Source organism: Gopherus flavomarginatus, chromosome 9, assembly GCF_025201925.1.
Source record: "Gopherus flavomarginatus isolate rGopFla2 chromosome 9, rGopFla2.mat.asm, whole genome shotgun sequence".
NCBI lineage: Eukaryota > Metazoa > Chordata > Testudines > Testudinidae > Gopherus > Gopherus flavomarginatus.
This window is the reverse complement of record NC_066625.1, coordinates 62,308,325-62,320,118: the sequence shown is the minus strand read 5'-3', so window position 1 is coordinate 62,320,118 and position 11,794 is coordinate 62,308,325. Positions and strand designations below refer to the sequence as shown.

Here is an 11,794-nt window from a genome sequence, read left to right as displayed (position 1 = left end):
GCAGGCATGACTCCACTAATTAGATGCCTGGACCCTGGAGAAGATGCACATGTAAGGTGAGGTGGTGGCCTTGGAGAAATAAAGGGTAGGTGAGAGTGGGCTGTGGGGTGAGAAGTGGGGGCGGAATTTGGGACTTGCAGGGCTGCGGTGCCCAGAGAAAGAGGTGACTTTCTCCAGCTTCCCCCAGCTTGGGGGCTGCTGTGGTGGGAGGAGAGGGCACATCCATCGCATTAGAAAAGGAAGACTACTGATACTAAAATATGAGTTATGTGCTTCTATTTGTAGAACCAAAAAAAGTTTTTTTATATATAGCACATTTATCCAAAGCGCTTTACAATAGTTAGCTAATGGTACAAACAACATCTGGAAATATTAAGTGGTCCACCAAGACCCTCAGCAATTTTCAAGTGGTCCGCAAAAAAAAAAGTTTGAGAACCACTGACCTAGACTATCCCTGACAGATGTTTGTCTAACTTGCTCTTAACAACCTCCAATGAAGGGCATTCCACACTCTTGGAAGCCTATTCCACTGCTTAACTATCCTCAGAAAGCTTTTCCTAATACATCTAACCTATATCTTCTTTACTCCATGAATGTGAAATTTTCATTTTTGTTCTTTAGAGCCTAGTAGGTAGCCAGAGTATCCCTTTTAGCATTGAACAATATTGTCTTGTTTTGCTGATCAGCAGAAATCTAAAGGTAGTTTAATGCAGACTCCACTGTTTGGGGGGAAAAGATGGTTCTAAGATTGTGCTCCTTAACAATCTCTGCCCAATGTTAGGTTTTCTGACAGTTCAGCTGCTTAGACTTGTTGGTACTCAGAGTAAGATTACACAGTAATAGAATCTGAACAAACCAAAATGAGTGTTCTGATGACTTGGAATGTTGGGGTAGAGGCTTTCAATTTTTGTCTTGTATGGCAATGAGCACACACTTCCATATCATCCGCGAGCTAGCAGCAAATGGACTAACTACATCCTTTTTGGGAAATACCTTGAAAGAATATGAAGCAGCTCCAACCCTGCATCAAATTCAGTGCCTGCCTGTCCCATTTTAATGTTTGCTAAACTGTGTGGCTTTTTCAACACTAGAACATTCACTGGTTTAAATTGATTTAGGGATTGGCTACACTTCCGAGTTAGAGCACATTCAAGTAGCCCTGGGCGCCCTAGCTCATTACCCATTCACACTGGCAAGGCACGTAGAGTGCTCTGACTCCAGGGGTAGAGCGCTCCTCGTACTCCACCTCGGCGAGAAGATTAACACTTGGTGCGCATTGGCTGAAATGTCCAGGCATCAGTGTAAACGAGGTGTTGCATTACTATGCTCTGATCAGCCTCTGGAAACGTCCCATAATCACCTTAAGTCCAGTGGCCACTGTTATCATTGTTTTGTAATTGCTGCAGGAATGCAGATATGCCCTTTGAAAGCTCCATTTCTGACAGCTGACATGCTTATCTGCTCCAAGACAAAGCAACCATTATTGTGGAATGTTGTGTGTGAGAGGTGGGGGGGGGAGGTCTGCTGCTGTCTGAATTTACAAGACAGCTTGCTGACATGCTCTCAGCCACCCCCAAAACCCACTCTCTCTCCCCCCACATACATACAACACACTCCCTGTCACACTCCACCCCCAATTTGAATAGCACATTGCAGCCACTTCCATGCTGGGATAGCTATCGCAATGCACTGCTCTCTGTGGCGGTTGCAAGAGCTGCTAATGTGGCCACGCCAGTGCGCTTGCAAATGTCAGTGTGGACAGATTGCAGCGCTTTCCCTACCGCGCTCTGCGAAAGCTGGTTTAACTCAAAGCGCTCTATATCTGCAAGTGTAGCCATGCCTTAAGAAATCAATCTGGTTAAACTGGTGTAAACCCCTAATGTAAATGCACTGAAACTGGTTTAACCCTCGCTTAATAGATTTAGCTTACAATATACAATTTTTAAGTACCTGAAATAAAAAGATTAATTGGTTATTGGGGATTAAATATTTTTTCAGTGACTTCAGATAAATCATGTGTATATGCAAAGGGACATTTGGAAAACTTATCATAGTTCAAGTCATAGAAGCTAGTATTCCATTAGTTCAAACTCAGGCAAAACCAAGATAGCACAATTATTGTTAATAGGCTAGATAAAGGACTTAAGTCTGGATCTTAAAAAAAATTAAAAGGACACACTATATAACAGAAAAGAACAAGGAATACTTGTGGCACCTTAGAGACTAACAAATTTATATGGGCATAAGCTTTTGTGGGCTAAAACCCACATCATCGGATGCATGCAGTGGAAAATACAATAGGAAGATATATATACACAGAGAACATGAAAAAATGGATGTTGCCATACCAGCTCTAATGAGACTAATCAATTCAGGTGGGCTATTATCAGCAGGAGAATAAAAAACTTGTAGTGATAATCAGGATGGCCCATTTCAAACAGTTGATAAGAAGGAGTGAGTAACAGCAGGGGGGAAATTAGCATGGGGAAATAGTTTTTACTTTGTGTAATGACCCATCCACTCCCAGTCTTTATTCAAGCCTAATTTAATGGTGTCTTGTTAGAGCTGGTATGGCAACACCCATTTTTTCATGTTCTCTGTGTATACATATCTTCCTACTGTATTTCCCACTGCATGCATCCAATGAAGTCGGTTTTAGCCTACAAAAGCTTATGCTCAAATAAATTTGTGAGTTTCTAAGGTGCCACAAGTACTTCATGTTCTTTTTGCTGATACAGACTAACACAGCTACCGCTCTGAAATATATAACAGAGTGATCGGTAGTTCTGGGTAAAAGCCATTACAGCTATGTATCATTTGTGCTTATATGCTTTACCCTGGAACATACCACTATTTCAGTATTGGCACCTGATCAGTTCCAGTATTTGTTGCATATTAGATATCAGACCTGTAAATGGAACATGTTCTAAAAATGATAGTTCATAATGCAGTAAACTCAGTAGGAAATGGTAGCTGAGACAATGTGAAGTCTCCTGAGAGGAAAAAAATTAAAATTGTAGCTAGCATTCACATTCCTTTTCAAAAGTTTCTTAATTTGTTGAAGAGTTTTTAATTTCTGGTTTATATGCCCAGGGTACAATTGTATCTTGCAGCAGCTTCAGGAATAGTTCTGTATCTCCTAATGTAAACCTATATGGCTTCTTACATTAAGACATTTCTGCAGAGTCTTCATTCCATAGCCATAAACTTTCCACTGCTTTGAAATTTGAAAGGTTTTCTGGTCAAGATGTTTTTCCTTATCAGTTTTGTTGACTTGCTTTACTTTAAATTGGTCAGTACTTCAAGGGCTACGCTCCTCTTAAACATCTCTTTAGAACGACAATGCCTGTGCTCTAGAGACCAATTAATTCACATGTGGTCTGATAGGTAATTTTTAAAAAACATTTCTTGTTATAACATGGCATTTTATGAAGTCATAGTACACTTGATAATCCCTTTCTCATTAATGAAGGAACAGCTCTTCCTTTCCCTTATAATGTATGTGATTTAGGAACCCAGTATTGTGAAATAGCGAAAGTGCAGGAACTTTCAAGCTTTTAGTTACTAAGGATAAACATTTTTCTGGCTTCAAAGACTTTCTCAATAGAGAGACTTTAAAACTGGGAGTTTTGGAGATCTCTCAGCTTCTCCTTTTGGTTGAATGATAATGCATCCAACTTTGTATTTATCTTACACTTGCCAGATTCAGCCTCCCCTTGGAGCTTCAAGACCAGCTGTTCATCTTTTAGGATTTGCAGCCTTTTTTCAGTCTCTTTGGAGATACTGTTGTAAGCATGTTTAATGCTTTCAACTCACAAAAGAATTTTCTAAGGGATGTAGCTTTAGGTTTTATTATTTTTTTCTTTTCGATTACTTTTCTTCCTTTTACCCATATTTCTTCCCATACCTAATAGCTATTAGAACAGTTCGTGATCTCAGCTTGGCCTTTGTATTATGACTTTGGTTTAATGTTGAATATATTTACTGAACTTCTCAATGCTGGTCATATCCTATATTTGTTTGTTATAAGAAGTAAATAAGATTTTCTGAAATCCAAAATATGTAATGATTAGAGAATTACACCTGCATATGACCAAGCATTTTGTAGCTTTTTAAAACATTTTCTTTAATCCATAAAAATATCAAGGTGTTTTACAAACTGATTTAGGCCTTGATCCTGTAATGAGTGCATGAGTGGAGGGACTTAATGTAGGACCAGACAAATCAGGACCCTGACTGCAATTGGATGTTAATGGGCAGACCCTCACCGATTTTGCAGTCTCTGCATAGGCAAGAGGATATGGTATCCCTGTACGGATGGATTGAAAGATTAGTACCTACATTATTATATCTGTATGTATTGCCTATCTTTAGCGCTGGACTGCTAACATTAAGTAAACAACATGTGAAATTTAAAATCTGTAATGCTTCTCAGACAAATAATAATAAGGCTGGACCTTTATCAACAACTATGTATAAAAACAGTTATTCCAACACCCCCATGCAGACCTAACATACAACTGCTTACGGGAAGAGAAGAATGCTTTATTAATTTGAAGTCACGTGGGGACTTCAACATAAGCAGAATATAATTTGCCCAGAACACTAACATTTGCCCTCAAACCACTTTGCAAACAATGCAGTGATTAAAACACATTTCAGCTTGGGCAGCTGATCTACAGCTGCTGGACCACATCATGTATTACAGATTATATGCTGAGTGATCTACAAAATGGCAGTGGCAGCTTTGGAAAAGGCAGCTTTCCCCCATTGCTTTATCAACAAGCTGATAGTGAGGGCGGCTAGGGCCCACCCTTTTCCCACGAGGCCGTTACCCGCCTCCCGGATCCACACGCACAAGGTACCACACTGGGTCACACACAATCCTGTTCCTTGGTGCTCGGCCCGCTGCGTGTCCCTCTCCAGGCCGGATACGTGGGAGGGAGCGTGCAGGGACGCAGCCTGTCCGAACGGAGGGTCATTTTCGCTGCCGTTTCCTCGGGGCTGGGGCTGGGGCTGGGGCAGCCCCGATGGACAGACCCACGGCCCGGGGCGTTGCTCTTTGCAATCGCTCTGGATCACGGTCCATCTCCCGCGTGCTCCGCTCGCTCGCGCTCAGCCTGACCCCGGCAGCCCTCACGGCGCTCGGCACCGGTGCATCGATCACTCCGGGCTCGGCTCACCGTGCCTGTGCCGGAGGGCTGGGGAGCGGAGATGGATGGAGAGTGCCTGGCCCTGAGCGGCGGTGAGTGAGGGAGCGCGAGGCAGCAACACGGCGCCGCTCCGGCTCCCCGCAGGCGGTTCCTACCAAGGTTCTGCTTGTGCCCATAGTCTGCGAGCTGCGCTGGGCAGCGGGGTTGGTAGAGCCCTGCGCGATGACGTCACTGCGCGCGGGCCCTGGGGGCGGCGCGGCGCGGCTCTTCGCAGAGGCTGATCGCCGTCGCGGCCTCGCTCCCTGCTGGGTGCGGGGGGGGAATCGCCCCTTCTAAGCTCGCCGCCTGCGCGGCGCTGCCCGGGCTCAGGGGCCAGGTGACAGGAGGAGCAAAGACCGTCTGGGAACCCGCCGCACTTTAGTCCCCGGGAATGGGACGGAGGCGCTGGGCCCTGAAGGGTCTCGCCGCCCTGCTGGTCTAGTAACGCCGCGGGCTCCAGCCCGGCCCGCCCTGTCGCTGTGTGAGCTTGGTTAGCGCTTCGGGCATAGTGTAAGCCCCGCTCCCTATCACCCGTTCGCCCCCGTTCTCCTGGGCCTTGCGGTGCCAGCAAGGCCGGGGATGCGGGCCGCAGAATGGGAGGGCGAACGGCCCGGGGTAGCCTCGGGATCTAGTGTGACCCAGTTTTTAAAAAGGGGGTTGGCATTTAAATGGAAGGTGCTGCCTTTGGATGCTACTTGTACTAGATAGCGAGCACGAACCACCAGAAATAGCTATCGCACCTTCTTGTGCCAAAGGAGGCGGCGTGCTTGGTGCTGAGACCAGGCACAGGGCGGGGTAGCGTGTAGGACAGAGGAGCCGTGCGGTGGTGCTCACTGCGATCTGTATGTGAGACTCTGCCAGAGCAGCAGTGTGTATATATGTAGCTAGGGCTTGCTTGCTGTGTAGATTTAGGAAACCTTGTTTGGACCACACTATGCCCCAGTGGTTCCTTCATAGGATGTCTGTGTAAAGAGCAAAAGACACAACAGAAGGAAGGAGTCAGGAGACCTGGGCTGAACACTTTGCCCCTGACTGGATGTATGAGTAGGCATGTTATTTAAATAGATGCAGAAATTAAATGCCCCATATTTTCTTTCTATAAACAAGCTAATGTACAACCCTGACGTGTCGATAACAGTTTCCATACTTAAATGTCAAATGTAAACATTATTAACAAGCACTCCCCTACAATGTTTGACTATAAATAAAGTGAAACTTATTTCATTGATATTTGTTGCACAAGCTGATATACACACAAAAAAATAAGGTCTTGATTCTGCAAACACCTGCTTTGAAATCAGTGGAGCTACACAGGGTAGTAAAGTTGTGTGTGTGCATAAAAGTCTTTTCAGGATTGATGCCTAAACCCTGAATAATGGATTTTAAAAGTTCTTTCATTTGTAATAACCTATAGTGGTGGTAATAACAGGTAAAGAATCTTGTTTGCTTACAACATAGGATTTCTTTAATATTGACAATGCCCCTTCAACTCAGTGGCGTATTATCGCCTAGGCCAACAAAGTCTAGGCCTAAGGTAGCAAATTTGCTCATGACCCCTTCCCAACTCCGCCCCTTCCCCAAATCCCCAGTCTGCCTCCCCGCCCAGGCGCACCACACAAAAGCGCTGGGAGGGAGGGAGACGCAAGTAGCAGCACTCTTGGAGGAGGCAGAGCAGAGGTGAGTTGCAGCCTGCGGGCGCAGGGAATAACCTGGAGGGGCCGGCAACCGCTCCCTGCCCCAGCTCACCTCTGCTTCACCGCTGCCATCCCCTGAGCGTGCCACAACTCCCCTTCTCCCCCCTACCTCCCAGGTTTGCTGCACTAAAGCACTGGGAGGGAGGGGGGGAGACGTGAGTAGCGGTGCAATCGGAGAAGGCAGAGCAAAGGTGAGCTGGGGCCGGTGGGCGCAGGGAGTGACTCTTGGGGGGTGGGGGCTGGGAACCGCTCCCTGCCCCAGCTCACCTCCACTCCACCTCCGCCATCCCCCGAGCATGCCACAACTCCCCTTCTCTCCCCTCCCTTCCAGGCTTACCGTGGGGGAACAGAGGTGAGCTGGGGGTGGGGTGGCAATTTTTTGAGGGCCTAGGGGCACCAAATTTGTTAATCCACAATTGCTTTATGCCTAATTTTCTTCATTTGTCAAGCAGAGATGACACCCATCTTAGAAAAGCATTTTGTAATACCTTACTAATGCTAAAGTTACATTTAGAATGTCGGTCATAACTGCATACAGCTTAGGGGTGAGGAAACTGAAATGTTCAAATTTGGGTGCAGCTCTTCAGAATTTAGAGCCAGGCTGGTTCTGCGTAAAAGGATGGGAGGGAGCCAGCTTCTCTGTGTTAGTCTTATTTTTCACTCCCCTGGTGTTTGTCTCTTCTCAGATGTGTGAAGATTTCTCAAATACATTGATGCAATTTTGTGGCCTCCCAAAATGGAAAAGTTTGGCATAGTTATGCTTGGAAGCCAGGTTGACAAGGATGCACTCCAAGAGCAAAATATAGCTGTTGGTGGAGTCTGTAGAGTGCAGCTATACTCATCCTAAAAAACTGTCAGAGGATATTGGTGAGCGCTAATCCCCAAATATATATGTAATTTAAGGGCCAAATCCTCAGAGTTGCTGACCATGTACAGCTGAAGTGGGCGGGAGTTAAAGATGCTCCTCAGCATCTTTGTCTCATGATTTGGGCATACGTGCAGCCTAAAGCTTTTGATGTGTCTGGGTCAGAGTTCAGACACTCCTGTTCAAAGCAGATCTTGAAATGTTAATTGAGGGAAGTGTTCTGTCTAACTACTTGACTTCTGAGTATTTTAAAAATGTTTAGTTAAACACAACTGCATTGATCAACATGTTAGGTTATATCTAGTGATGGTGCAGAGCGAAACATTAATGGGATTGTAATAGCAGAGCAAGCTGAGGAGTAAATTATTCCAGATCTGTGCAGTCTTTTTCTTATCTGCACTGTTCACATTGGTGATGTTTGGCGGTTAATAGATTTTTCTGTTCAGTAGACTCAGAATTGTTCTTAAGTTTCATATATTTTCTTGCAGGCAGGGCAGAAGAGACAGGCAAATAACATGAAGCCAAGAAAACTCCTCTTTTTAATGATTTCAGAATAAGAAAATATTAGTCAAATGAAGCAGCCCATGCAGTGGATGTGCCTTTTAATCCCACAATGTCGGAAGCCACATCTCCAGAAAATAAAAGACCCCGGAGAAGCTTGTCCCTCAGTAAAAACAAGAAAAAGAATGAAGCAGAAGTTAAAGGAATACCACCCATACCTTCAGCTTCTTCCTCTATCCTTTCTTTTTTTAACAACACTCCCCCTGCCAAAGTCACTTGCCCTATGTGCGGGCAGACGGTGCCAAGGTATGGGATCAACAAGCACATAGATGAAATGTGTCAGAAGAACCATGGGGATGGTGAAATGATTCTAGTTGATTCAGGACTTGACTGTTTTATGAATGAGGGCCCATCAGGTACAGATCTGAACACTTGTTCCAGCCCATACTTTGCAAAGGAAGCTTCGACTCCAGAGAAAAATATGAGTGTCTTTGAAAGCAACTTGTTGAAAATGAGAGCAGGTGCAGGACAGCAGACTAGTCCTTACTTTAAGAAGAATAATGCTCCAATGTGCGATGTTCAGAATGAGCCAAGGGTGCAAACGGTTAAAAGTATCTCTTTGGGCAACTTGGCATCTAAACTGTCCAGAAGGTACCGTATCCAGAATAGACAACTGATAGAAGAAAATAAGAAGAATTCTTCATCCCAAGCTGTTCACAATGTGTGTGACAATTCTGCAGAATGGGGTGATGGAGAGACTTGTGCTGGGGATGGCTCTCAAAAAGAGAATCACTTCTTTCTGTCAGGATTCCAAAAGCAGCATGTCCCAAAAGACAGTTTAACAAAAGAAGCTGAAAGTCAGGGAGAAACACAAGAATGTGATAAAGAGACTCTTGTGGGTTCTGCTCATGGATTAGTATCCTCAGTTAGCATTGTTGCCAGGGAGCTAGTGTCTGCTGCAGGGAACACTGAGAAGCACAGTTATTCTGAAGGCATGGTGCCTAATCTTAGCAAACATACACCTCCAGCAAGTTATAGTAAAGTAGAGAGATCTGATGGTTCAGAAGCCAAAACTCAGTTCTCTGTTAAGGATATTCCTCCTTCAAGGACACAAGTGATGTATGAGAGCCATACAGAAAACTGCCTAGTGAAGGATAATACAGGAACACTTCCTATGGAAGTTCATGAAGACTTAAAGAGTGAAATGATTTATCATGCTTTCTCAGAACCTATGCAGGAGGTGGATTTTCAGAGTCCTGCCAGTGACATTTTAGACAAAACAAGTGGTGCATTTGGTTCTGCGTCTGACTCTTTTGGTCACCCATATTATCTCCAGAATTTCCTGATGGTCCTGCAAGTTGTCTTGGAGAATCCTGATGATCTGAGACTCTTTGATGAGCAAGACACCAGCACTATCACAAAGTTCTACCAATTGTCAGGTATATTTTACTTTAGTCGATTTACTGTTGTGTTGAGTGTCCACTAAGGACTTTGCTATTGCTACCGATTTTACATGGAAGATGCTCCGTTGCTATGGTGATAGGCAACAGTATAAAACCCTAAAGTAGATAGTGTGAGAGGGAATCCTCCCCTTCCCCCCCAAAAAAAAACCAAACAAAAAAGAGAAACAGCAACAACAGTGATTAAACCATACTTAATAATCCTTATATGGGAAAGACAAGGTGGGTAAGGTTAAAGGTCTTATTGGACCAACTTCTGTGTGATTTTTGTATGGGTGAAACTGGACAGTCAATATGCTTTCAAATAAGCTCTCGCAGAAAAATGATAAAAGACAAAAACACCACATCATCTTTGGGCAAATACTTTTCATAAAGTGATCACTGCATATCTGACCTATCAGTCTTCATCCCCAAGGGAAACCTGTATAATGCCTTCAAAAGTTGAGCCTGGGAACTTAAATTCATAACTCTGCTAGATACTAAAAATCATGGTCTCAACAGAGATGCTGATTTTATGGCTCATTACAACAAATTGTAACCTACTAACCCTCTTTTGTCCTATGATTGCAGAGTTGTTAATTGCCCACTTCATTTTAAGTGGTTTCTTGCAACTTCTGTTAACTCCTTATGCTTAACCATCTGTCCCACCTTTTATTTAGTTGTGACACTCTGGTTGCCTTTCCCAGACATGAAGAAGAACTCTGTGAAGCTCCAAAGCTTGTTTCTTCCACCAACAGAAGTTGGTCCAATAAAAGATATTACCTCACCCACTTTATCTGTCTCTCATCCTAGTCCAACATGGCTATAACAACATTACATGGGGCTTATATGGGAAAGTAAATTTCATTTTGACCCAGTGAAGTTTGTATGAAATAAAGATAGATTTAATAATCTTTCCTTGCAGAATTCCATAGCATCATGTATAAAACACTGTTTTGAAGTGAAAAGCAATTTGACTTTGGTTTCTGTAAAATATATAAAAGTTTTGCTAGGAACTGGGAAGGACATGTTGTTATATTTTCGAAACCTTGTAGAAATATTTTGAATTCTGGAGTGTAAAACCCTCCACATCTTGGAAGTTTGGATATGACCCATACTGCAGCATAGTCTCCTCTCTTATCAGCATATGCGGTTGGTGAATATCACAAGCACTGGGCTAAAAGGAGAGCATCACCCATATCGAGGCTATCAACCTTCAATGCTGCACTCCTGAATTACACTGTATACGTAGAGCTTTCTTTAATCTGAGTGGCTGGACAGTATGAGGGAAGTTGAGGTCTACATGGAATTCTCTGGTCTTATGAGATGCTCCATTTTCTGGCCATCTGCAGTCGTCATAATCTCTCTGTGTCCTCCCACTCTTAGTTACACCTCTGTTTAGGTTCAAGCAATCTATCAGAATGGTGACAGTCTGCAGCGAGGGCAATCTGCAACAGTTCCATATATATCATAAACTGCTACCTTACAAACTGCGGAGGGTGAAATCCTAGCAACTCTAACCTTCTTGCAAGTAGAGGTAACCAGCATTCTGGTGTCTGTTCAGATGAGAGTAACAACTAGCAGTAACAAAGATGTGAGTAGTGGCGATTATTGACATCAGTAGCACCCCTTTCCCTCCAGAAACTTCAGACTGGAAGTTATGGGAGTTCCCATTGCTCCCCATCTGTTTTTTACTGTTGCAGTTCTCTCCTGAGGACACTGCTAAAAGTGAAGCTGGCACCTAGTTATGTTGACAGCTAGCTATTGAGGGTACTTAATACCAAATTTCCAAAGTGCTTAAGTTTTGTTGTATTTTTGCGAGATCCCAGTGTAATGTTTGGCTCCCTCACCATGCACATTAGATTTGTGTGCATAATGGGTATGTGCTCATGCAACACCAGTGTGTGCTTGAGCTGAGAGCACACAAGTGCCAGGCACTTAGTTACATACAGACTTTTTTGAAAATCTGGGCCTGAAAGCATTGAACTGGCTGCACTGACTAATGAATTGTGTTAACTCATTTTGGAATAACTAATGGGCAAAATGCTTCATTATAATTCGGAAAGGGGACTATTTCCCCTAATGGAACCTTTTGTATGTTCA

The 11,794-nt window shown here is 43.9% G+C and overlaps 1 protein-coding gene across 10 annotated transcripts in view; it reads left to right on the top strand.

Annotated features, from left to right (window-relative positions):
• Window positions 1-5,149: 5,149 nt before the first annotated feature.
• The window catches only part of FAN1 (FANCD2 and FANCI associated nuclease 1), a 42,699-nt gene continuing 36,054 nt past the window's right edge, over window positions 5,150-11,794 (top strand). Inside the window, exons 1-3 of one of the 10 annotated variants that reach the window (XM_050967919.1) lie at window positions 5,212-5,245; window positions 7,573-7,753; window positions 8,240-9,691. In XM_050967919.1, coding sequence (XP_050823876.1) covers window positions 8,365-9,691 — 1,327 coding nt within the window. In that variant the 5' untranslated portion in view covers window positions 5,212-5,245; window positions 7,573-7,753; window positions 8,240-8,364. Of the gene's footprint in view, window positions 5,246-5,281; window positions 5,703-7,572; window positions 7,754-8,239; window positions 9,692-11,794 lie in introns of those variants that run through there. The other 9 variants (XM_050967925.1, XM_050967927.1, XM_050967918.1 and 6 more) reach the window with 9 other exon arrangements.